Source organism: Rutidosis leptorrhynchoides, chromosome 8, assembly GCF_046630445.1.
Source record: "Rutidosis leptorrhynchoides isolate AG116_Rl617_1_P2 chromosome 8, CSIRO_AGI_Rlap_v1, whole genome shotgun sequence".
Classification (NCBI taxonomy): domain Eukaryota; kingdom Viridiplantae; phylum Streptophyta; class Magnoliopsida; order Asterales; family Asteraceae; genus Rutidosis; species Rutidosis leptorrhynchoides.
The window spans coordinates 29,349,588-29,376,911 of record NC_092340.1 but is presented as its reverse complement, the minus strand read 5'-3'; the positions used below and the strand labels follow the sequence as shown (position 1 = coordinate 29,376,911).

At 34.1% G+C, this 27,324-nt stretch overlaps 3 protein-coding genes, 1 long non-coding RNA gene and 1 pseudogene across 20 annotated transcripts; 3 read left to right on the top strand and 2 right to left on the bottom strand.

The window, feature by feature from the left end:
• Positions 1-789: 789 nt before the first annotated feature.
• Positions 790-9,129, top strand: LOC139863276 (cucumisin-like; annotated as a pseudogene).
• A 1,110-nt stretch (positions 9,130-10,239) lies between these two features.
• Positions 10,240-11,282, bottom strand: LOC139862920 (uncharacterized). The gene has a single exon (XM_071851546.1). It carries the CDS (start codon positions 11,216-11,218, stop codon positions 10,661-10,663), a length of 558 nt encoding a protein of 185 aa, XP_071707647.1. The 5' UTR covers positions 11,219-11,282; the 3' UTR covers positions 10,240-10,660.
• Positions 11,283-13,062: 1,780 nt separating this feature from the next.
• On the top strand, positions 13,063-18,352 carry LOC139861603 (uncharacterized). Of its 17 annotated transcripts, none has more exons than XR_011763825.1 (9): positions 13,063-13,236; positions 14,065-14,156; positions 14,324-14,390; positions 14,700-14,809; positions 15,717-15,804; positions 16,472-16,577; positions 16,686-16,762; positions 17,250-17,291; positions 17,396-18,352. It is a non-coding gene; the product is annotated as an uncharacterized lncRNA (long non-coding RNA). The 17 variants fall into 17 exon arrangements; XR_011763826.1 differs by lacking the exon at positions 13,063-13,236 and adding an exon at positions 13,762-13,963; XR_011763827.1 differs by lacking the exon at positions 13,063-13,236 and having other exon boundaries at positions 13,762-14,156; positions 15,744-15,788.
• Positions 18,353-20,127: 1,775 nt separating this feature from the next.
• Positions 20,128-22,553, top strand: LOC139863275 (cucumisin-like). Its single transcript, XM_071851912.1, has 6 exons — positions 20,128-20,241; positions 20,337-20,434; positions 20,538-20,780; positions 20,886-20,997; positions 21,718-21,931; positions 22,033-22,553. Exons 1-6 carry the CDS (start codon positions 20,128-20,130, stop codon positions 22,551-22,553), a joined length of 1,302 nt encoding a protein of 433 aa, XP_071708013.1.
• Positions 22,554-23,737: 1,184 nt separating this feature from the next.
• Positions 23,738-24,706, bottom strand: LOC139863032 (uncharacterized). Its single transcript, XM_071851679.1, has one exon. It carries the CDS (start codon positions 24,640-24,642, stop codon positions 24,085-24,087), a length of 558 nt encoding a protein of 185 aa, XP_071707780.1. The 5' UTR covers positions 24,643-24,706; the 3' UTR covers positions 23,738-24,084.
• Between the last annotated feature and the right edge of the window lie 2,618 nt (positions 24,707-27,324).

Here is a 27,324-nt window from a genome sequence, read left to right as displayed (position 1 = left end):
TAAAATAGCCTAATGGAAAACACATATCGATATGCATATTGTATTGTAAACTATTAAAATTAATGTTTTTAATATTATACTAAAATCTATTATTGCATACTATTTTCCAAAGAAAAAATAATGTAAGTTTAATTGGCTGAAATCTGAATTACAGAAAATTAAATTATGCGATTTTTGTAGGTTTAAATGTAATTATCATTTTTGTTTTTTAAACATCTAGTAAATTAATATTTTAACAGAAAGCGTATAATTTTGTATAACGATAATAATCCCGCAAGCACCAACGCTTAATTTAAACTAACCCCTACACTACAGTAGTAATCCCTAAACTAAAAATTATAAGCGAAACTAACAAATCCAGCAAACAAATGATATGATAACGTGTGAATATTAAAATTAACATTTAAACATTGTCAAACTTGCCTTAAAGACGGCATTCGTACGTCCTTGGACTATATCAACAATATATATTTGAGAAAACCATTGAGCTGAGGTTTTAGTTTGCTATATATATAAACTAATAATCTCATCTATATCCTTTAAATCGAAATTAATTCAAATTCTAATACTAATGGCATCTACATTATGGCTACTCTTTTTAGTGACTATCACATATGCTCTTATCTTTACCCACACACTGGCAGATGACTCCAATAATCTCAAGGCATTCATTATTTTCATTTTTTTTTTTTTTTTTTTTTTATCTTCAGCACCTTCTGTATAAAATTTATATAAAAACAATCCAGACTAATGTTATTTTTATTGTGGTTAAAATATGTTTATGTACAGACATACATTGTGTATATGGGTGATGTTCCAAAGAGCGGTATTCTCTCTCCTTCATCAATTCACACCAACATGTTACAAGAAGTTATTGGCAGGTTATTCTTCTTCTTCTTCTTCTTCTTCTTCTTCTTCTTCTTCTTCTTAGTTTTAGTGTCGACCAGGAGTGGAAGATAGACATGCCGGGGAGGAGTGACCGACCCATCTAAATTTGTAAAAAAAAAATAAAAAATTAAACTAAGTTGTTTTACTACAGTAACGTTTTTTAGACTATGTTTATTTTTTTTTTCTTATTAAGTTTCCTGTCTGAATTAAAATAAGATGTGTGTGAGCAATTAGTGAGGAATAAATAATAAGTTGAATAACTGAATAACTAAATTTATCAAATTAACCATGTTTGTTTTATATGGACTTTTTTGATCAGTTGGTCCCTATATTATATCCCAAATTGCTACTTTGGTCCCTCGGTTTTTAATTTGGCAATCATCGTCCCTTAATTATTTTAATTTTGCAATCCGAGTCCCTCTGTCAACTTGCCATCCAAATCGAACGTTAAGTCCCATCATGTGAGTTGCATGTGAGGGTAAAATAGTCTTTTTACTCTGTTGTTCACTAAAAACGAAGGACTACCGGCGCAAAAAATCAAAAAATCTTATAATTTATATATTTTTTATTTATATCTTTATATGATATAATTTTGTTATTTTAAATACCAAATATATGAATCATCTTCATCCTAATTATTATAATTTTAGTTTTTTTATTTTATTATCTAACTGTAAAATCAAACGTAATAAGAAAAGTTTTTAAAAAGAATCACGTTCGTGTTATGAAATCAATTATATTTCGTGATTACATAGTGTGTATTTTTGAATGACAAACAAGATTTTTCGTCAATGATTCAATAATACGATCGATCGATTCATCAATGGGTTGATATAACTCCTTATATCATCAAAGTTTAACAAAATGATATGTCGGTAAATTTATACTCTGTACATTAAATTGCAGTGTTAATTCTTTAACATATTGAAAACCAACAATCAAACATATATCACAACGGAAACAAAACAATCGAATACAAAACCCCAATTCTTTTTTTCTTTTATATTCCAATTCCAAAAACCCTTAATTTTTCTCAGATAAAATTACACCGTCAACATAATCCCATGTTTCTCAAATTCAGTAAATAAGATGAATTGATATCGCATTCGTGACCGAGTTGTAATTTTCAAGTAACAAAAATGAATTAGAAGTAAATAGGCAGCACAAGTTGTGGATATTGTTATTGCATATAAGTAAAAATTGGCATCCACAGTTATATATAGTATTTGATTTCTATTTTGTAATTGCTATAAATTTTGATTGATGGGCTTCATCAGCAAAAGAGTATTGACTTTGCTATGAATTAACTCTTTGATCGATGGGTTTAATGAGCTTAGGCTTGCTTGATTTCTATCACATAACAGATCTGTGGATTGATTAGCACGCCGGAGATGATGGTGTCGCCGGAGGTGGTGGTGCCGCCGGAGGTTGTGGTGACACTTAGGTGGTGGTGTCGCCGGAGTGATGGTGAAGCTGGAGGTGTGAAGTGGGTGGGATGGATTGGAAGGGAAAGCAGGTGGGGAAGGATGAAGATGATTCATATATTTGATATTTAAAATAGGGGTGGTCAGTATTTGATTTGAAACCGTTTAACCCGAACACCAAACCGGAAAAAACCAAACCGAATTTGAAAAACGGTTTTCGGATCGAGTCAAAACCGAAACCGAATTTGAATTCGGTTTTCGGTTCGGTGTTCGGTTTTGAAAATTCTGAATTCGGTTTAACCGAAAACCGAATTCAAAACCGAATTCAAAATTTTTATATATTTAATTTGTATATTTATGTTTTAATGTCATTATAATTTATGATCCAATCAATAAAATAGTTTCTCACCAATATGATGATTTGGTAGCTCATATTAGAATTATGTTACTCAAATTATTATGTTCTTCTTCTTAATAATAGAAGCAATAAATGTCATAATTAAACTGTAAATATTAATAAATCATCGAATTCTTGATAATTTAATATTATGTCATTGTTTTAGGTTGTAAATAACTAAGACATTAGTCATGCCAAAATTAAACTACCATCGTTCTCAAAATTTTCATAATATTTGGTTTTAACCGAAAACCGAACCGAATCCGAATTCTAATTCGGTTTTCGGTTCGGTTCGGTTTCAACTTTGAATTCAGTTTTCGGTTTTGCCTAAAAAAATTTCAAAACCGAATACACCGAACAAACCGAAAACCGAACCGATGAACACCCCTAATTTAAAATAACAAAATTATATCATATAAACATATAAATAAAAATATATATAAATTATAAGATTTTTTGATTTTTTGCGCCGATGGTCCTTCGTTTTTAGTGAACAACAGAGAAAAAGACTATTTTACCCTCACATGCAACTCACATGATGGGACTTAACGTTCGATTTGGATGGCAAGTTGACGGAGGGACTCGGATTGCAAAATTAAAATAATTAAGGGACGCTGATTGCCAAATTAAAAACCGAGGGACCAAAGTAGCGATTTGAGGTATAATATAGGGACCAACTGAGCAAAAAAGTCTTTTATATGATAGAAATTCACACTTATTTGAATTTTTTTATCATTAAATAATAAGTGTTTATTTTATGTGTTCAATAATCGTTTGAATAATACTACCTCCGTCTCATTCCAATAGGGCAATATTCTATTTTGGGCTGTCCCATTCTGATAGTCCACTTCCATAAATAGAAAGGAAAGAAGATATTTCATTGGTGGATCTGGAGAGAGAAGATATTTCATTGGTGGAGAAATGAAGTTAGTGGGATTTCCTAAAACTGCGTGTTTTTTGTCTGTGGACTATTGGAATGAGACGGAGGGAGTAACTATTTGTTTTATGTGATGGAAATTCACACTTATTTGAATTTTTTATAATTAAGATGCGTCTTAATTAATAAGTCAAAAGAAAACACTTGTCAATGACTTTCCATATAAAGTTTCATACAATTAAGTCCACTAAGTCCTAATCAAACATGACCTTAGTATTTACCCCTCTGTCACTTGTTTCGCCCCATCTGAGATCGGGTTCAAGTTCCACCACACTGATAGTGACACTATAATATAGTCGATATATATATATATATATATATATATATAAACACACACACATACACATACACACTTTGTTTATCCCAGTCGGGCATCAACATCTTTACTCCGGAGCTACAAGAGGAGCTTTAACGGCTTCGCTGCCAAGCTAACTGAAGATGAGAAAACCAAAATTGCTCGTGAGTTATAATATATCGTAATTTTAGTTTGTTATTACTATTTTAATTATTTGATTTGATAAAGCTATGGTATAATCACAAATCAAAACATGAAACAATGAAGTAAAGACAAGCTATCAACAGTGTTTAGCAAAAAATAACGTAGTCTATCAAAACATATTATTAATTGCTCCTATAAGTTTGTTATTTACGTTTGCATGTAGATATGAAGGGTGTAGTGTCTGTATTCGAAAGCAAAATGAAGAAACCTCACACAACAAGGTCTTGGGATTTCGTGGGCTTCCCTCAAATTGTTAAGAGATCACCTCTTGAAAGCGACGTCATCGTCGCTATGCTTGACACCGGAGTTTGGCCCGAATCAGATAGCTTTAAGGACGATGGATTCGGTCCACCACCACCTAAATGGAAGGGTTCATGTGATAAATCCGCCAATATCACATGCAACAAGTAAATATATACTCCCTTAAATTTATTTTTCAATATTCCTTGTTGAAACGTTTTAGTTAAACTAATTGTGTACTTTCACGAATACATAAAAAAATGTTGTAAACTTCTTTATGCTCTTAATATGCATGAAAGAGTAATATATGTATATTCTAAGTGTAAGGGGTTCTCATGTGAGATTGAGTTTTGTTGCTATTGTTATTGTAAGTGTAAGGGCAAGGCCGGTCCCGAGAATTTAAGTGCCCTGAGCGAGGTGAAAAAAAAAAAGCTCCAACGAATAGTATAAAATATTAAAAAAATGACAATTAACGTCATATTAATAAACATAAAGAATATACCATTAGAATTACATGTCATAATAGTTAATGAATGATTATTGAAGTTCTCCTCACATTCTTGGTAGCAAATTGTTTAATCATCTATTTCATTCTAAATAGTTGTTATCGGTATAATAATAATTAATTAATAATAATAATCTTTCATAAAGTATGTAGAAAAAAATTAATATTTGAAGGTTAGAATCTAACCATGACTTTTGGATTAAAATTGATACATTTTATTACATAGTATATTTTTGTGTGTAAAAAAAAAGGAACAAAAATATAGTTTCACGAAATGGCTGTTTTTAATATATTAGACAACCTAAACTTAGTAAATGACTCCTCAACAATATGTTAGCTGAAAATGGATTTAATCTACTCTCCCACATCGGTGATTTAAATGAAATATATATACTATAAATTAAAAAGCTGTGAATGTAAAACAAAAGTGAATGAAGTGAAAAATTGGCCTGTTTCCTTGGGCAGGTCTTTCCATTTCTGAAATACTAGGCTTATCATTCGGCCTAGACATTTTTGAATTTCTTATCAACTGAAAAATAAAATGTCTTATCAACTGGCTTGGTATATTTCACGTAAAAAAATATTGGGCCCCCAAATTTTTTGGGCCCTGTGCACATGTTCATGTTGCACCGTCATTGGGCCGGCCCTGTGTAAGGGGTTGAATTGTATGTATCACTAATTTAACTTTTCTATTTACATAATAGAAACTTTATTATGATCAAATAATATTATCAAAATCATAAAATTGAGACGGAGAGAGTAATATATTCTTATATATTTATAGCTAAATATGTAAATTCTAAGTGTAAGGTGTTGAATTGTATGTATTATTACTTTAATATCTCTATATACATAATAGAAACTTTATTATGATCATATAATATTATCAGCAAACTAATTGGAGCCCAATTCTACAACTCCGAGGCAAGTGGAGACCCGGAGCAAACAGCAAGAGATACCGACGGACACGGGACTCACACAGCATCAACAGTTGCTGGACGAGCAGTAAAAAACGCAAGTTTGTTAGGTTTAGCTAAAGGGACAGCTAGAGGTGGTAGCCGTGTACAAGATTTGTTTTGCCGACGGTTGTGCAGATGTTGATGTCATGGCAGCTTTTGATGATGCAATTGCTGATGGATGTGATATCATATCTCTTTCGGTTGGCGGGGCTTCTAATATTCCTTTGGACTACTTTGAAGATTCTATTGCCATTGGAGCTTTTCATTCCATGAAGAATGGAATTCTTACATCGAATTCGGCTGGAAATTACGGTCCTAGTAATGGAACGATTACTAATGTTTCACCTTGGTCATTGTCGGTTGCAGCTAGCTCCATTGATAGAAAGTTTACTACTCAAATCGTGTTGGGTAACAATATGATTTTTGAGGTAAGTAACAAATAATAGGAGTAAAGTAATACATTAATAAAAGAAATTAATAGTTCTTGTTGGGTAGTTATCCTACATCGGTCAGTGGACTAAAAATTAACTAGTTTATAATAGTTTGGGTACCCCATCCCCATGAGTTAACTTTTGGGGTTGATTGGGCTCAAGTCTATTAAACTCTCTATGGTATCAGAGCCAGACCCAAATATTGATGTCGGGAGCCCATCTGCACGTCTCGATGTGAGGGGGCGTGTTGGGTAGTTATCCCACATCGTCCAGTGGACTAAAAATTAACTAGTTTATAATAGCTTGAGTACCACATCCCCTTGAGTTAACTTTTGGTGATGATTGGGATCAAGTCTATTAAACTCTTTAGTTCTTCTTTTGACTTTCTTTCTTAACTCTGACTTTAAATAAATAATAAATGTGTGATATACAATACTTTATAAAATTTGTAAGAATAAATTAAGTTTTATATGCGCTTTCATTTAGTAACCTTTTATTAAGTATTATATAATACAAAAAAGTTATTTAAAGTAAAGCTCAAAAGATAACTATTAATTTAGAAGTATGGAGTATTTGTTTTTAGAATATTGCAATAAATGTTTACTCACTAACTATAACTAAATCTTATTTAGGGACCAACAATAAACACGTTCGATGCAGCGATTCATCCAATTGTTTCTGGCGCATCAGTGCCTAATATAAAGAAAGGACATACATCTGATGAATCTAGGTAAACAATGTACTACGTAACAAATTTTGTCGCTAAATTAGTACGCTATACATATGTGACATTTAATTGATTACTTTAAGGTTTGTCACAAAAACTCATGAAGGTTTTGTGATTTGGAATGTAGAATATGCAATCTGGATTCCTTGGATCCAACTGCCGTCAAAAATAAAATTGTTGTATGCGAGAATATGTTCAATACAGATAACGCGTTACTATCTGGTGCAAGTGGTGTGGTGATCAATGGTAATTTTGGTTATGAAGATTTGGCTTTCAATTGGCCTCTACCAACAACATATTTAAGCAGCAAAAATGGCCAGAAAGTTCTAAAATACCTCAACTCCACAAAGTAAGTTTTGCACACGCATTGGTTACTTGTACTGTGCAAGTATGAAATGCATAGTTGGATACAGTGAGTAACATATTTTTTATTATGTTTAATTTTATTTAATAGAACACCAACTGCAAGCATTCTGAAGAGCATTGCACTTGTAGACAAAGAAGCTCCAACTGTAGCTTCTTTTTCTGCCAGAGGCCCCAACCGAATCACACTAGATGTTCTAAAGGTACATTTCCATAACTTCTAAGGCCCATTTAGACTTTTATACTTTGAAATAATGGACTCCATGCATTTAACAGCCCATGGGCCTCCACCCAAAAAAGCCTAATCTGGTCCTTTGAATAAAACAACAACGAATTAAAATTACCTACACTTTTTCACATGAGTAATTACGCTTTCTTTCTGACGTCATCATCATCATCTATATTTGAACCTCTCTATGAACATTGGCGGAAACGTAAGAGACAGAGGGCACCCGCCTCCAGTGGATTTGCAATTTTCAGTGTATAAATTTTAGGTTTTTCGATTTTCCCAAAGTGAATTTTTTTTTGCCCCAACGACTCCATATTTTGTCCCAAAACCTTCAAATTTTGCTCAAAAACCTCCGTATTTTACCTAAAAATCTCCCTATTTTGTCCAAAAATCTTCGTAGTTTACTCAAAAATCTCCATATTTTGCCCAAAAATCTCCATATTTTACCAAAAAAAAGTTGCTACGTTTTTAAAAAAAATTCGCCTCGGGTGAAAAAATTTCTATTTTTCGCCAGTGTCTAGTCTGTGAACATCATCATCATCATAGATGAGCTCAATGCTTCAATCCATGTCTGAGCCCATCAATCTAATCGACAACATCAATGAATTAAACCATCATCTTGTGGCTAAATGCACGAAATGTAGCCGTTTAGGTGTTTATGCAGCTAAATAAGTTAAATTTATTCTTTTTTTAGCCCGATATAACTGCGCCTGGGGTGGACATTCTGGCTGCATGGTCATTAGGTACAACCGTCACCGGACAAGAGGGAGACAAACGTGTTGTTCCGTACAATTTTGTGTCTGGAACTTCTATGGCTTGCCCTCATGCCACTGGAGCTGCTGCTTACGTTAAATCATTGCACCCCGACTGGTCCCCTGCAGCCATAAAGTCGGCCCTTATGACCACAGGTATGTTTTTAAGGTTACTAGGGTTTTAAATTATTCATAAAATGTTTACAAGATGTTAAATTTGGGTGACTAATTGTTAAAGGGGTTTTTTTTTGTGGCAGCTACACCGATGAGCCCTAAAAAAAATACGGATGCTGAATTTGCATATGGTTCGGGTCAAATTAACCCGTTGAAAGCCGCGCACCCTGGATTGGTCTATGATGCTGGAGAATCAGATTTTGTGTCATTTTTATGTGGTCAAGGTTACAACGCCACGCATTTAAAAATGGTGACCGGTGACAATAGTGCTTGTTCTGGGGCCAATAACAAAACTGTTTGGGACCTGAACTATCCTTCGTTTGCTCTCTCAGCTCCTCAATCAGGAAGCCTGGTTCGAACATTTCACAGGACGGTTACAAATGTGGGTGCAACCAAGTGCACATATCAGGCTAAAGTGGTTGCACCAACAGGGCTCGTGGTGAAGGTTTACCCAAGTAGTCTAGCGTTTAGGACTGTTGGAGAGAAGCTATCTTTTGTGGTGACAGTTACTGCGACAATTGGGTCAAAGGCGCTTTCGGGTTCGTTGGTATGGAGCGATGGAGTGCACGATGTTACTAGCCCGATTATTGCGTTTCTTTATTAAATTGTATTTTATTTATTTCATTTCTTTCAGTCAAATAAACGGTCTCCGTGGTGGACAGTATTATTGGGTCAAGTAAATTTCATTATTATTCTTATTTATAGGTTATAGATGAGAATATCGTATTTAAAAAGATTGATTTTGTATTATCAATTCAAACTCACGTTGTAATAATTCTCTTTCTGATTTCTGATTTTATAATTAAAACATAACTTACATATCGTTTTTATTCATATACACATCAGAAAAATACAATTTGCTTTTACATTTTTTGTTTAAGTTTCAATTTGATAAATAAAATTAACAGAGACAATTCCTTTACCCAAAAAAACTATAATTAGCATTACAAAAAAATAAATAAATAAATACTATAACGAAAAACATGATACGAATGCTTCAATTTGTAATCATGATATACGTTTCAAAGAATATTAAGATAAAAAATTACTTCTGTAGCCAAGCTAAAACAAAATAATATAATATTCAAGTACAAAATAACCTCTGGTTTCCAAGCTAAAACAAAATTATTACTCCCTCCGTCCCAGATTAACTGTCCCCAGATAAAAAACACACAGTTTAAGAAATGTCATTATCACACTGTACTTTTTCTGTACTTTTTTCTTACTTTACTGTTTTACCCTCAACTAATTAATTAGAAATCTCTCTCACCTTTGTAATTTAATTAATTCATTAGGGACAATATTGTAAACATTATCAAATTTACTTTCCATATTTGGAAGTGGACAATTAATCTGGGACGTCCCAAAAAGGAATACTGGACAATTAATCCGGGACGGAGGGAGTAAATATTTAGGAAGAAAAACTATATATACTTCAAATCAGTACCTTTTTATAAGGGATTGAACTTTTTGGCAAAGATGCACAAATTGTATATGATATCACATGCACCATTAAGAATGGTATAAGAACTAAATTCCACATCTTAAAGTAGCAATACATGTCCAATCCAAATAGCAATAGCAATAGCAATTTACATAATTTTTAAGTTGCATAAAAATTGACCCTTGTAAAGAGTCAACACACGAGAAACAACAAGCCACTAACAAAGGACAACAAACAACATGGAAGTTATATATATTCATAAAAATGTACGCCTAACCAAGGTTATGACTGTTTCCGACCCTTTTCCCTGGCCCTATAAGGGAGCCAAAATATGTTGTTAGTGGGGTTTGACATGATATCTCTTGTGATAATACTCAGTTATTTGATAGTGGGACCCAACCAATTAATCTATACAAGAAGAATTTACATGGGCTACAGGTTAAGTTCATATCATTATATTTTTCACTAAGTGTCACTGTAAGGAAGAAAGTGGGCATTCTTTAGCTACAACACCTCAATTCACCAACCCCATTACATATAAAAATTTGCATATTTGCATATATAATAGGAGTATCATAAACATCAATGATTTGTCACCGAAAGTAAACACTAAATGCTAGAAGTTGTAATTATGACAAAGCATGATCTCAGAGCAAGACTAAAATTAAAACACAAAATTAACTGATTTAATTTAACGGGTGAAAGCATACAAAATAAAGAAAATATAAGTCAAAAGACCCAAAGGAACAAAAGTCAACAAAGGAACAACAGCACCATAAGTATGTGAACTCCCACAACTCAATGTCCCAAGCTTGATCTGAGCCACATTCACAAGAGCCATCATCAAAAACCCACACCCACAAACCGAACCCACAGCGGAAATCAAGTACCCGACCCGAAGAGCATTCTTATTAATATGACACATGTCAAATGTAAAAATCATAAGACGGCGTGTCTCACATGATGTTTTAGCGATCCGAATGGCTTGTTTAAGACTTAATGCAACAAGGCTGGAAAATAAGAAGGAGCTAAAAGAGTACACGTGGAAGCAGATGAGATCCTCAGCGATCTTTTGACCGGCGACACATTTTGGATCGGTGACTAGACTGTTGGTCGGGTCGGTTGGTTGCCAGGCGAGACCGATGAAAACTGCTAGAGTGAACAGTGAGTTAACGTTGACTATTCCGTCAAGAGCTGTGATGTGAATTGTGGTGCCGAATCTGTTGTTTCCATCGCCGTCGACGTTCATCGTTGTTGCTTTTCAGGCGTTGATTTAGATTTAGGGAAAGAGAGTGTGTGAGTGTAGTGTGTGTTTCTTTTTGTCTGATATCGGTGAAGTAATTGGGCTTTAGGATTAAGCCCATTATAGGCAGGTTATCGGGCTTTCTTAGAGCGACCTTTTTTTATGGATTACAGTTTACAAGTATTTTAAATTGGGAATATCACAAATTTAACCACATTTTGTTGAACTTTTTGACTCGGAATCGAGAAAAATAAAACTTGACGATTTGCCCTCGTAAGGTGCAAGGTACCTTGCGACCTTACGCCTTTAGTCGCTATAATTAAGTCTAATCTAGTTTCGAACACACACAACACACACAATTCAAAGTCACACCAAATCTCCAACGATTTTTGCGCCCAACTTGCGACCTCAATCATCTCACACCATCACTGCCCTTGAGACCTCACTCGTCTCACACCATCTTCTCACACCATCACCCCACCATCTCCCAAATTTTATACATCCGTCACCCCACAATCGCTCAAGAAACTGTTGGCTCAAGAGACGATTCGTTCAAGTAATCAAGATCAAAATAAAATTGGTTCATGATGTCACAAGACCAAGTTAGTTCCAGTTCTCAAATCAATTCGTATATTATGCTTTAAATCTTTAAAAGTTGAACTTTCTATGTTTACCACACCAACTGTTCGGTGTAATGCATCCACGAGTGTGAAATATGAATTAAATAATTAATAAAATAGCGTAAAGTATATGTTTGGATTATTCAACTAACTAAGCCAATCGATCTTCTTTTTCTTGAATTTATGCGAGATCCACTCGAAACTCTTGGTTTGAATCTCATTTAGATCCACTCGAGTTGTTCTTTTTGTTTCTACCGTATTATGTTTCTTTTTTAAGTAAGAAGCGTTCATAAGAATTGAAATCTCGGCGTATATGAATATTTTATATTTGAAAAATTGTATGTGCTTATAAATTTACTATTTCTTTGATAAAATAAAATGAAGATTTATAAAAATACTTCATGTTTACCACCGAACTATTGGTTGAGTGGTAAAAAGTCTCAGTTGTTTGAGGGCTTGTATCCTTGAAAAAATAGGTGCAGGTTCAAATCCTGGAGAGGAGTTTTCTCCAAAGGTTGTGCCTCTGGTATCCTTCACTCTGTGCGAGCCAAGCATTTAACCTAAAACATTTCGGGTACGCTTTGCCCGATGGATGCGAGGAGTTTTTTCCTAACGGGTGCGTGGGTGGCAAATGAGATGATTCGATGCCGATATTGCCGTTCTAAAATAAAAAAAAATACTTCATGTTTTTGAGTTCAATAAAAATAATGTTGTAGAACTAAGCATCTATTTTTGGTATTATAAATCATAAAGAGCCTAGCGAAAATGACCAAACTCGTTATTTGATGAATCATCAATTCATACATTTATGTTACATAACGTACACAAATTATATGTCACTAATATCTACGTGTTTACATGTGAAAATTTTAGATCTAATTACTTCAGTACCGTTATGTTCTGTAATCTGTTTACATATGTATTGAATTGAACTAGTTGTGTTCCATCGCTTTGCGCCGGGGTTGTGAATTATCGATAATTTATGTTTAATACGGTATCCGTACCATATTTTTATCTCAGATATATATTTATATAGGTACATATATTTTTATGTGGTAAATTTTTTTTTAGAAAATTGTAAGGAAAAAATAAAATAAAGAAAATTGTTAAGATATATGTATTTTGAGATAGGTGACGTTCATTTATTGCAAAAAAGAAGGAGCCCAAGTGTAAAACTGTTGGCTGGTCTGTTTAATCCCTTTAATAGTCCCTTTTGGTATAAAAAAAAAAAAAAAAAAACACTCCGCCAAATCGTGAAAAGCCTTTCTACTCCCTTTCACCTTATTCTACCTTTCATCACCAGATCAACGCCGTCGTTGCCAACTACCTTCTAATTTTTCGTTCAAATCTGAGTCTCTTACCGCTGCAGCTCTTCTTCGTTCAATTTGTCGTCTCAGTCCTAAGGTCGAACCGCTCGATATGCTTATCTGTTTGTTTATATTTTTTTTACTTTAGATCTATATTATTTATTTACTTTTATGTATACTTTAAGTCAAACCGCTAGATCTGCTTCTTCGGTTGTTTATTTATTTATTTATTTTTATTATTATAGTTTGTACTTAATGGCTATTACTTATTTTCATCTTTCACTGATCTCGATTCTAGCTTGATAGTCAGATCTATAATGATTTTTTATTTAGTTAACGGTGAGGTGGTTAGCGGCGGTGGTGGTTAATAGGGGATTTACTGTTGTTGTAGTTGATAGTGGTAGTGTTTTCAAATGTAAAGATGTAGTTAAAGGAACAAGTGAGAAAGGAAAAAAAAAAAAAAGTGAATAATAGATATAATGCGAAATGACGAAAATGATCGTTTACTATTATCATTTTTGTCTATGGAGTTGATACTCACACACTCTTTTTTATCAATACACACTTTTTGGCATCATACTTCTCTACCTTTTACGAACCGTAAAGGTCAAGTCCTACATGTAACTCCTCATCAGTTATGCCACGTGTATTTTTTCAATTAAATACTACTTTTTCATTTTACTCCTTAAAAATGACACCTGGCCCAATGAAAATCTCCTATCTCTCAAAGATTGAAAAACTGCAACACCCTCTTTCTCTTTCTGTTAACAAGAAAAATCCCATCGTCGATTACACCGACGATCATGGTCTGTAGCCGCCGTATTGTATGTCTCCGTAATCACCGCTTAATCCGTTGCCTTTTTCTGCATAATAACGTATAAATTTTGTAATCGTTTATGCCAGAAAGTGTAACTATGCTTTGCAGCGATTTAGGGTTTGCACGTTGTTCATCGCCGGTTTGAATTTATGATTTGCCAAAATCAAGTTAGGATTTGGAGATTCACTGACGCGATTTAGGTAACACGTATTTATTTTCTCGCTGATTGTGAATAATCGATTCTAATTGTTGGCAAATATTAGGGATTTAGTTGACTGATAAGTTTTTGTATAAGTTTTTATTGACATTAATAAGCTTCTGTATAAGTTTTTGTTGACTGATCTCGGATATAATTTCTTAATTGTAGCGAGATTGAAAAAGTTGAAGCTTTCTGACATGACCTGTCGTCAAGGAGTCACTGAAGTGGCAAAAATGTGAGTCTATTTCTTTACCTACAATTGTTAAATCCCCTAATTCACATATAGACATAAACACGTTAATTTCTCATTTATATGTGCAACATGTATTTTTCTAAAGTGTTCCATCTTACTTCCATTATAGCAGTATCGTTTTTAGGAATTTATACAACTTTCCATCCCTTTTGGCATGCACTACATCACTTTGTTTTTACTACCTTTTTGGGTCCGACCTTTAATAGTTTAATCTTTTGGGTAGTTCACCGACACTTTGTTTTACTGCCTTCGGTTGATTTTTTAATTAACCGACTTCTTGCATTTGTGTAGATTTTTGTCCATTGAAACCTTGGTTAAGATAACTGTTCGAAAAGATGGAACAATGTCACAACTAAGAACCTCTTGATTTTAAAACTAGAGAAGAGTACATCCTAGCCAAGGTGATTTCTCAACAATTTTGGATAAGATTACTTTGTTAGTTTGTTAAATAGCTTCCTAAAAGTTGATGTTAATGGGTATTTTTGGGCTTTGGGTTATCACTAATGGGTCAAACAAAGTTAACTAAAATGGTAACTCAACTGGGTCAAAATATAATGGAGGTGTATTATTTATGTTTACAGCCTTTACGAGTTTATTATTATATAGGTTTAGTTTATTATCGTACTAAAGTCGTTTTTGTAATCATATGTAAAGTGTTGAATTAATTCAGGGGTTCGCGTATCAGCTGGAAGCCCATGTTGACAAGTATTAATATATCTATATCGGTTACAATATCTTAGTTGCTTAATAGGTCACAAAAGTCATGGGTGATCATTGGTTTAATAAGCCTCATTCTATAGACTAATCGAAAACTAAAATATGACTCATCTATAATAAGGGGATTGGGTCGAAATGGCTACGTTGATATAGTACGCCCATATCATGTTACTATTTTCCGACGTTCATTATAGGGATTGTCTATAGAAAGACAATCATATTGCTTCTTAGATGTTTATACATTAAAATTTGAACATGTATCATATTTGAAGGTTCATGGGATTGTATAAGTGTTTCGGGTTGTAGCTTAAGGAAAGACGACTTTGCTTCGACTAAGAGAGGAAAATGTAGATATAGGCTATAGCCAAAGAATCCACTGAAATCAACATATTAGCATCCTTATTTGATTTCAATACAACTTTTACTATTAATATACTTAGTTTTTTTATGACATAAGCTGAAATCAAGTTGACCTTATTTTTGGTGATTCTTTGTTTTATCTAGGTGAAAAAGTAATTAGAATGCGTCGTTTTTGAATTAATAAAAAACATGAAATTTAGTCTATACATTGTTTGAGTTTTCACTTTTCAGGGTTGAATTTAAATAGTGAAATCTCAGGTAACGTGACTGATGGTTACAAGGGCGAGATACCTCATCTTATATGTAATTTCACGCTCAAGTAAGACTGTCAAAAATTCGGATGATTATCTTAGTTTTTTACTTTTTGTGATGTACAAAATTACTCTTATGAGTTTCAGTTGAATAAAATCACTCTTATATTGGTTTTGATTTTGACTAACCTTTAGTTGCTATTATATCCAATAAAATAAATCACCAGTTTAAAAGGTAATGTTTTATGAATGGTATGAAATGTACTTAATATGTGGTAGTATTTCTACATATAGGTTAGGATTACTTGGCCATCGACTACTCCATTATTTTGCTTTGTGGTAGTATATCTAAGTAAAGTTTTGCATATTAAGTATGCTGTTAGTAATGTTTGTAAAAACAGTCAACTTTTGTTTTATTTTACTAATATGAAATAAAGTCTGCAATTTTTTTTCACTATCATGGTTATCATATTTTTGGTTTTCTCCGATCATTATTGTCACCATTTGTTCTATAGTATCGTGTGATAGAGTTTCTAAACCACGTTTTTAAATTGGCACTCATGTTGCCTATTCAAGTCCCCCAATCTCTTTTAGAATCATCTTCAAATTTGACTAAAATGGAAACCCTACTTCATCACAAATTTGACTAAAATGGAAATTCGACGTAAATGGGCATAATATGTAAGGTTATAATAAGTATTAGACAATTAACAGTTGTTGTATTTTTTACTTTAGTTTGCAGGAGAGAAGGCGTTTGATTGGTCGGGCAAGGGACGAGGTCAGCAACAATCGGTTTTATACGGGTTCACCTTAGTCATATTTTCACCCGTCATGTGAATACGTACTCACTTTAATTTTATCGAACTTTCAAAGTTCTCTAGGACCGAGATAAATGGGTAGAGTATTTATGAAGAATTATCTGACCTCATGATGTTTTGTGTTAACGCAGGATGAATTTTGGATAGATCCAAACCGTTCGATTTCCAATACGTATGAATAGAGGATGTTTCGTCTCGAACATGCCAGGTGATACCTTTAGATCCTGAACGAACAATAATATGATTTGTATTCTACTGTAAATATGGAAATTACATACCACTCATAAATAATTTGGCCGTTCTCGATTCAAATGGGTATAATGGGTCAAACTTGAATAAAATAGATCAAATGGAAATGGGTTGAAAGTTGAAACTGAATACAAGTGTTTTTAAAATGCATCGAGTCTTCAATTACCTTTTATTTAGAAAGTTAGATCATGTGATAATATTGTGTTTGTACAAAATAAGGTGTATGATTTCGTATTTGATTGTTGGATTTAATTTCGGTGTTCCGTTTTTTGATCTGCAAGTTTTTTTTTTGTTTGATTTTCATGTATGTTAAAGTAGTTCTAAAGTTTATATATTTTCGGTGTCATACGATACAATATGTGGCTGCATTAATTTACCCTTATGCTTAATTAACGGATGCTTCTTATGTAATTTTACATTAAAATTAATTTAGCAGTTGCTTTCAGGCTATACGATCTTAGACAAACTGGTTTAATGAAAGAGAAGAGGTTAGTTTTATTTGCTTCTTGGATCTCGATGGGGAAGTCAATGATTACCCAAACTGAACCTTATGGTGCTTTGTATTTCTAATATTATTTTTTTTGGTATACAGTTAAATGAGATGGTAATAGCTCTATTACACGAGTCAGATTTGGTACTCTCCGAAGACGTTATTAAAATTATAGTCGATAAAACGTTCAGTGATGCAGACACAAATGGGGATGGAATGATATATGAAGAGGAATGGAAACAATTTGTATCAAAAATTCATTTCTCAAAAAGAACATGACCCTCTGAAGTAAGTGTCAAACCGGCCGCGCCTAACATACATATACTCTTTTAGCCATCTTTTTATAATTTTTTTGTGAGATCATTTGCATTAAAATAAAATTAAGGCAACTCCCTGCTATTTGACCCTTTTCGCTCTCAGTTAGTTTTTATTCGGCCCGTTTGATATCAAACACAGCCAAAGTTCGACCCATCTATAAGTATTTGGAACAAATTGATCTTGGTAAATTGATCTCGGTAATTTGATATCAAACACAGCCAAAGTTCGACCCATCTATAAGTATTTGGAATAAATTTATCTTGGTAAATTGATATCAAACACAGCCAAAGTTCGAACCCTGTTTTTTATTCGACCTTAGATTTGTTTATGATACACGTTGAAATTGATCTTGGTAAATTTTACTTTGCTTAAAGTAACTGCTTATACATATAGTTTGTTTTTATTCATATGTATTATTCTACACACCCTCAGCTCATTTTGACACCTGAAATGTTTATTGATTTTTTTTAATAGTACTTTTTTGGCCATATTTTACAGATCCGGATTTTATTTACTAGGTTTTAAGTTGTTTGATTAAGAGTCGTCGTGCAACGCACGGGCTCTTAAAGTCTAGTACAATTATATCCCTAAATTTATCTAGGAAATTGAACCTGCGTTATCATAAGTAAGGGTATATTAGTAAGTTAGTGTGTATGGACCAAAAAGGAATGTGTGAGTATCACCTCCCATTAGATATATGTATATATAATATAATCTTTTTCACTTTTTGAATATACTCATTTGTCTTCATTTAATTTAATTTAATTATAGTTTCTAATGATATAGTAATTGTAATTTAACTTTGCTTTGTACTTATATGAATGAATCCACTCTCCCGTTTTGGGTATTGATAAAGTCATAAAATCATAGCGCTCATTTTTTGCCAATAATATATACTCGCACATTTTTCTCAAGACTTCATTTTACATAAATAAATAAGTAGTTTTAAGAATTACTCCCAAATTTGTCACTCATGTTTATAATTAATTTGTTTTTATAGTCTACTCATATTAGAAAAAAACATTTATGTAAATACTATCTAAATTTTTTAATTCATACTCCGTATACTATTTTACATATATCAAATTCGTCTTAAAACTTAATGAAAATGGACATAAGATTTTTTTTACCAAATAAATAACTATATAAATAAATAAAACTCCTTAGAACAAATCGAGGTACAACGTCATGCTCAATGACTTGTGTGGACTGATATAAAGATCTACTAACAATGAAGTGCACTGTCTAATTAAGACCATGAGTAATGGTGCGTGTTGCACCAGTTTTGCATGTAACACGCCTGTAACAAGGCGTGTTGCAGGGTAAAGGTTTTGGCGTGCTGGAATATTCAACGGGATGCGTTCAAGCGTGCTCAAGCATAGTGAGGTACTTGGAAGGAGATGGTTGGTCGGTTTTTTCAAACGGATATATTTATATCCGTTGTTTTAATAAATAATTTAATTTAAATTATATATAATTAATAAATTTTTCTATATATACAACACAGTCAAACACAATTTCAACTCACATTTCTATCTTTCGCTCATTTTTACTCATTCAATTTTCTAAACAAAACATCCAAAATGGATGCTTATTTAGCTATTGCCGATGATTCTTCGGACGACGACGATTTGTTATTAAAAGCTATAGGTGTGTAGGCCGAAGAGCTAGATCTAGAAGTTGATGAAGACCTAAGTGAAAGACCACCACGAGCACCCCATATGTATCTTCATAGGGATCCTGAAAGAGGTGGAAGGAATCTATGGCAATAGGGGTAGCTCCTGGGATAAGATCAATCCGGAATTCTACTTCCCGCTCAGGTGGAACACCGGGTAACTCATCTGGAAATACGTCTTTAAACTCATTAACAATCGGCACATCATCAATTTTAGGAACATCCTTAGATTTCTCAACCACGTGTGCTAAGAAAGCGTGACACCCATGTGTCGGTAACCGCTTAGCTTTTGCATATGTGCACAATGGTATAGGTTGTCTCTTACGATTTCCGTATATAGTGATAGCTCGTCCATTCAGTGCACGCACATGAACCATCTTCTTTGGACAATCAATAACCCCTCATTATCGCCTAGCCAATCCATACCTACAACGACATGAAACTCTCCCAATTGCATGGGAATTAAATCTATAGGAAACGTTTCATCATCGATTACAATAATACACCCATTATACACATCAGTGACCACCACGGTTTTGTCATTAGCTATCTCTACATCTAGCGGGTGTTATAGTTTGCTCAAAGGTACATCAAAACTTGTACAAAATTTAATAGAAAGAAAAGATCTCGACGCACCACAATCAAACAAAACATTAGCAGGCATAGCATTTACGATAAAAGTACCTGACACAACGTCATGAGATTCCTTCGCCTCCTCTACTGCTATTTGGTATAGACGGGGCTTTGGTTTGTAATCACCCGTACCCGGTTCTTTCTTAATCACCTTCTTATCACTACCCTTTGCTTCATCTTTCTTATACTCGGGGCATTCCTCCATAACATGCCCTTCTTTAGAACAATAAAAACACTTCACCTTACCCCGACACTCTGCTGCCTTATAACCAGTCTTTCAACACTTAAAACAGACATTCGAACCAGCCCGACACTCTCCATGGTGTTGCTTACCACATTTCCCACAAGTATGGAGTATTTGTTTTTAGAATATTGCAATAAATGTTTACTCACTAACTATAACTAAATCTTATTTAGGGACCAACAATAAACACGTTCGATGCAGCGATTCATCCAATTGTTTCTGGCGCATCAGTGCCTAATATAAAGAAAGGACATACATCTGATGAATCTAGGTAAACAATGTACTACGTAACAAATTTTGTCGCTAAATTAGTACGCTATACATATGTGACATTTAATTGATTACTTTAAGGTTTGTCACAAAAACTCATGAAGGTTTTGTGATTTGGAATGTAGAATATGCAATCTGGATTCCTTGGATCCAACTGCCGTCAAAAATAAAATTGTTGTATGCGAGAATATGTTCAATACAGATAACGCGTTACTATCTGGTGCAAGTGGTGTGGTGATCAATGGTAATTTTGGTTATGAAGATTTGGCTTTCAATTGGCCTCTACCAACAACATATTTAAGCAGCAAAAATGGCCAGAAAGTTCTAAAATACCTCAACTCCACAAAGTAAGTTTTGCACACGCATTGGTTACTTGTACTGTGCAAGTATGAAATGCATAGTTGGATACAGTGAGTAACATATTTTTTATTATGTTTAATTTTATTTAATAGAACACCAACTGCAAGCATTCTGAAGAGCATTGCACTTGTAGACAAAGAAGCTCCAACTGTAGCTTCTTTTTCTGCCAGAGGCCCCAACCGAATCACACTAGATGTTCTAAAGGTACATTTCCATAACTTCTAAGGCCCATTTAGACTTTTATACTTTGAAATAATGGACTCCATGCATTTAACAGCCCATGGGCCTCCACCCAAAAAAGCCTAATCTGGTCCTTTGAATAAAACAACAACGAATTAAAATTACCTACACTTTTTCACATGAGTAATTACGCTTTCTTTCTGACGTCATCATCATCATCTATATTTGAACCTCTCTATGAACATTGGCGGAAACGTAAGAGACAGAGGGCACCCGCCTCCAGTGGATTTGCAATTTTCAGTGTATAAATTTTAGGTTTTTCGATTTTCCCAAAGTGAATTTTTTTTTGCCCCAACGACTCCATATTTTGTCCCAAAACCTTCAAATTTTGCTCAAAAACCTCCGTATTTTACCTAAAAATCTCCCTATTTTGTCCAAAAATCTTCGTAGTTTACTCAAAAATCTCCATATTTTGCCCAAAAATCTCCATATTTTACCAAAAAAAAGTTGCTACGTTTTTAAAAAAAATTCGCCTCGGGTGAAAAAATTTCTATTTTTCGCCAGTGTCTAGTCTGTGAACATCATCATCATCATAGATGAGCTCAATGCTTCAATCCATGTCTGAGCCCATCAATCTAATCGACAACATCAATGAATTAAACCATCATCTTGTGGCTAAATGCACGAAATGTAGCCGTTTAGGTGTTTATGCAGCTAAATAAGTTAAATTTATTCTTTTTTTAGCCCGATATAACTGCGCCTGGGGTGGACATTCTGGCTGCATGGTCATTAGGTACAACCGTCACCGGACAAGAGGGAGACAAACGTGTTGTTCCGTACAATTTTGTGTCTGGAACTTCTATGGCTTGCCCTCATGCCACTGGAGCTGCTGCTTACGTTAAATCATTGCACCCCGACTGGTCCCCTGCAGCCATAAAGTCGGCCCTTATGACCACAGGTATGTTTTTAAGGTTACTAGGGTTTTAAATTATTCATAAAATGTTTACAAGATGTTAAATTTGGGTGACTAATTGTTAAAGGGGTTTTTTTTTGTGGCAGCTACACCGATGAGCCCTAAAAAAAATACGGATGCTGAATTTGCATATGGTTCGGGTCAAATTAACCCGTTGAAAGCCGCGCACCCTGGATTGGTCTATGATGCTGGAGAATCAGATTTTGTGTCATTTTTATGTGGTCAAGGTTACAACGCCACGCATTTAAAAATGGTGACCGGTGACAATAGTGCTTGTTCTGGGGCCAATAACAAAACTGTTTGGGACCTGAACTATCCTTCGTTTGCTCTCTCAGCTCCTCAATCAGGAAGCCTGGTTCGAACATTTCACAGGACGGTTACAAATGTGGGTGCAACCAAGTGCACATATCAGGCTAAAGTGGTTGCACCAACAGGGCTCGTGGTGAAGGTTTACCCAAGTAGTCTAGCGTTTAGGACTGTTGGAGAGAAGCTATCTTTTGTGGTGACAGTTACTGCGACAATTGGGTCAAAGGCGCTTTCGGGTTCGTTGGTATGGAGCGATGGAGTGCACGATGTTACTAGCCCGATTATTGCGTTTCTTTATTAAATTGTATTTTATTTATTTCATTTCTTTCAGTCAAATAAACGGTCTCCGTGGTGGACAGTATTATTGGGTCAAGTAAATTTCATTATTATTCTTATTTATAGGTTATAGATGAGAATATCGTATTTAAAAAGATTGATTTTGTATTATCAATTCAAACTCACGTTGTAATAATTCTCTTTCTGATTTCTGATTTTATAATTAAAACATAACTTACATATCGTTTTTATTCATATACACATCAGAAAAATACAATTTGCTTTTACATTTTTTGTTTAAGTTTCAATTTGATAAATAAAATTAACAGAGACAATTCCTTTACCCAAAAAAACTATAATTAGCATTACAAAAAAATAAATAAATAAATACTATAACGAAAAACATGATACGAATGCTTCAATTTGTAATCATGATATACGTTTCAAAGAATATTAAGATAAAAAATTACTTCTGTAGCCAAGCTAAAACAAAATAATATAATATTCAAGTACAAAATAACCTCTGGTTTCCAAGCTAAAACAAAATTATTACTCCCTCCGTCCCAGATTAACTGTCCCCAGATAAAAAACACACAGTTTAAGAAATGTCATTATCACACTGTACTTTTTCTGTACTTTTTTCTTACTTTACTGTTTTACCCTCAACTAATTAATTAGAAATCTCTCTCACCTTTGTAATTTAATTAATTCATTAGGGACAATATTGTAAACATTATCAAATTTACTTTCCATATTTGGAAGTGGACAATTAATCTGGGACGTCCCAAAAAGGAATACTGGACAATTAATCCGGGACGGAGGGAGTAAATATTTAGGAAGAAAAACTATATATACTTCAAATCAGTACCTTTTTATAAGGGATTGAACTTTTTGGCAAAGATGCACAAATTGTATATGATATCACATGCACCATTAAGAATGGTATAAGAACTAAATTCCACATCTTAAAGTAGCAATACATGTCCAATCCAAATAGCAATAGCAATAGCAATTTACATAATTTTTAAGTTGCATAAAAATTGACCCTTGTAAAGAGTCAACACACGAGAAACAACAAGCCACTAACAAAGGACAACAAACAACATGGAAGTTATATATATTCATAAAAATGTACGCCTAACCAAGGTTATGACTGTTTCCGACCCTTTTCCCTGACCCTATAAGGGAGCCAAAATATGTTGTTAGTGGGGTTTGACATGATATCTCTTGTGATAATACTCAGTTATTTGATAGTGGGACCCAACCAATTAATCTATACAAGAAGAATTTACATGGGCTACAGGTTAAGTTCATATCATTATATTTTTCACTAAGTGTCACTGTAAGGAAGAAAGTGGGCATTCTTTAGCTACAACACCTCAATTCACCAACCCCATTACATATAAAAATTTGCATATTTGCATATATAATAGGAGTATCATAAACATCAATGATTTGTCACCGAAAGTAAACACTAAATGCTAGAAGTTGTAATTATGACAAAGCATGATCTCAGAGCAAGACTAAAATTAAAACACAAAATTAACTGATTTAATTTAACGGGTGAAAGCATACAAAATAAAGAAAATATAAGTCAAAAGACCCAAAGGAACAAAAGTCAACAAAGGAACAACAGCACCATAAGTATGTGAACTCCCACAACTCAATGTCCCAAGCTTGATCTGAGCCACATTCACAAGAGCCATCATCAAAAACCCACACCCACAAACCGAACCCACAGCGGAAATCAAGTACCCGACCCGAAGAGCATTCTTATTAATATGACACATGTCAAATGTAAAAATCATAAGACGGCGTGTCTCACATGATGTTTTAGCGATCCGAATGGCTTGTTTAAGACTTAATGCAACAAGGCTGGAAAATAAGAAGGAGCTAAAAGAGTACACGTGGAAGCAGATGAGATCCTCAGCGATCTTTTGACCGGCGACACATTTTGGATCGGTGACTAGACTGTTGGTCGGGTCGGTTGGTTGCCAGGCGAGACCGATGAAAACTGCTAGAGTGAACAGTGAGTTAACGTTGACTATTCCGTCAAGAGCTGTGATGTGAATTGTGGTGCCGAATCTGTTGTTTCCATCGCCGTCGACGTTCATCGTTGTTGCTTTTCAGGCGTTGATTTAGATTTAGGGAAAGAGAGTGTGTGAGTGTAGTGTGTGTTTCTTTTTGTCTGATATCGGTGAAGTAATTGGGCTTTAGGATTAAGCCCATTATAGGCAGGTTATCGGGCTTTCTTAGAGCGACCTTTTTTTATGGATTACAGTTTACAAGTATTTTAAATTGGGAATATCACAAATTTAACCACATTTTGTTGAACTTTTTGACTCGGAATCGAGAAAAATAAAACTTGACGATTTGCCCTCGTAAGGTGCAAGGTACCTTGCGACCTTACGCCTTTAGTCGCTATAATTAAGTCTAATCTAGTTTCGAACACACACAACACACACAATTCAAAGTCACACCAAATCTCCAACGATTTTTGCGCCCAACTTGCGACCTCAATCATCTCACACCATCACTGCCCTTGAGACCTCACTCGTCTCACACCATCTTCTCACACCATCACCCCACCATCTCCCAAATTTTATACATCCGTCACCCCACAATCGCTCAAGAAACTGTTGGCTCAAGAGACGATTCGTTCAAGTAATCAAGATCAAAATAAAATTGGTTCATGATGTCACAAGACCAAGTTAGTTCCAGTTCTCAAATCAATTCGTATATTATGCTTTAAATCTTTAAAAGTTGAACTTTCTATGTTTACCACACCAACTGTTCGGTGTAATGCATCCACGAGTGTGAAATATGAATTAAATAATTAATAAAATAGCGTAAAGTATATGTTTGGATTATTCAACTAACTAAGCCAATCGATCTTCTTTTTCTTGAATCTATGCGAGATCCACTCGAAACTCTTGGTTTGAATCTCATTTAGATCCACTCGAGTTGTTCTTTTTGTTTCTACCGTATTATGTTTCTTTTTTAAGTAAGAAGCGTTCATAAGAATTGAAATCTCGGCGTATATGAATATTTTATATTTGAAAAATTGTATGTGCTTATAAATTTACTATTTCTTTGATAAAATAAAATGAAGATTTATAAAAATACTTCATGTTTACCACCGAACTATTGGTTGAGTGGTAAAAAGTCTCAGTTGTTTGAGGGCTTGTATCCTTGAAAAAATAGGTGCAGGTTCAAATCCTGGAGAGGAGTTTTCTCCAAAGGTTGTGCCTCTGGTATCCTTCACTCTGTGCGAGCCAAGCATTTAACCTAAAACATTTCGGGTACGCTTTGCCCGATGGATGCGAGGAGTTTTTTCCTAACGGGTGCGTGGGTGGCAAATGAGATGATTCGATGCCGATATTGCCGTTCTAAAATAAAAAAAAATACTTCATGTTTTTGAGTTCAATAAAAATAATGTTGTAGAACTAAGCATCTATTTTTGGTATTATAAATCATAAAGAGCCTAGCGAAAATGACCAAACTCGTTATTTGATGAATCATCAATTCATACATTTATGTTACATAACGTACACAAATTATATGTCACTAATATCTACGTGTTTACATGTGAAAATTTTAGATCTAATTACTTCAGTACCGTTATGTTCTGTAATCTGTTTACATATGTATTGAATTGAACTAGTTGTGTTCCATCGCTTTGCGCCGGGGTTGTGAATTATCGATAATTTATGTTTAATACGGTATCCGTACCATATTTTTATCTCAGATATATATTTATATAGGTACATATATTTTTATGTGGTAAATTTTTTTTTAGAAAATTGTAAGGAAAAAATAAAATAAAGAAAATTGTTAAGATATATGTATTTTGAGATAGGTGACGTTCATTTATTGCAAAAAAGAAGGAGCCCAATTCTGTGAATCGTCTTTCGTACGTGATAATATCAAATCCTTGGGTTCGTAACCCTCTAAGTTCTGTCTTGAGCTTATTGACCTCGGTTCTGGGACGGTACTTCTCGTTCATCAAGTGCTTAAATGCTGACCACGGTAGTGCGTACGCATCGTCTTGTCCCACTTGCTCTAGATAGGTATTCCACCATGTTAATGCAGAACCTGTGAAGGTATGCGTAGCGCACTTCACTTTGTCCTCTTCAGTACACTTACTTATGGCAAACACCGATTTGACCTTCTCGGTCCACCGTTTCAATCCGATCGGTCCTTCGGTTCCATCAAATTCCAAAGGTTTGTAGGCAGTGAATTCTTTGTAGGTGCATCCTACACGATTTCCTGTACTGCTAGATCCAAGGTTATTGTTGGTATGTAGCGTAGCCTGTACTGCGGCTATGTTTGAAGCTAGAAAAGTACGGAATTCCTCTTCATTCATATTCACGGTGTGTCGAGTAGTCGGTGCCATTTCCTTCAAAATAGTCAAATGGAACAAATTAATCATACAGAATATTAAGAGTAGTTAATAGTATTTCGTAGCATAATATGAACTCATTTATAAAAGTTTTTTCTTCATATTAGCGTTTTATAAGTTTAAATTCGGGTAGTACCTACCCGTTAAGTTCATACTTAGTAGCTAATATACAATTCAACTACTACAATTCTATATGAAAAACTGATTATAATAATATTTCGCGTTCAAACTTTTACACAATATTTTACAAACTTACAATACCGCTTATTTTACATATAGCATGAAATATAGCACACAATAAATTTGATACAAGATGGTTGTGAAGATAATTCTAGCTAGTACACAAGTCGTTCAGCAAAGGCAATAAAGACACGTAATTCATACGTCCAGAAAC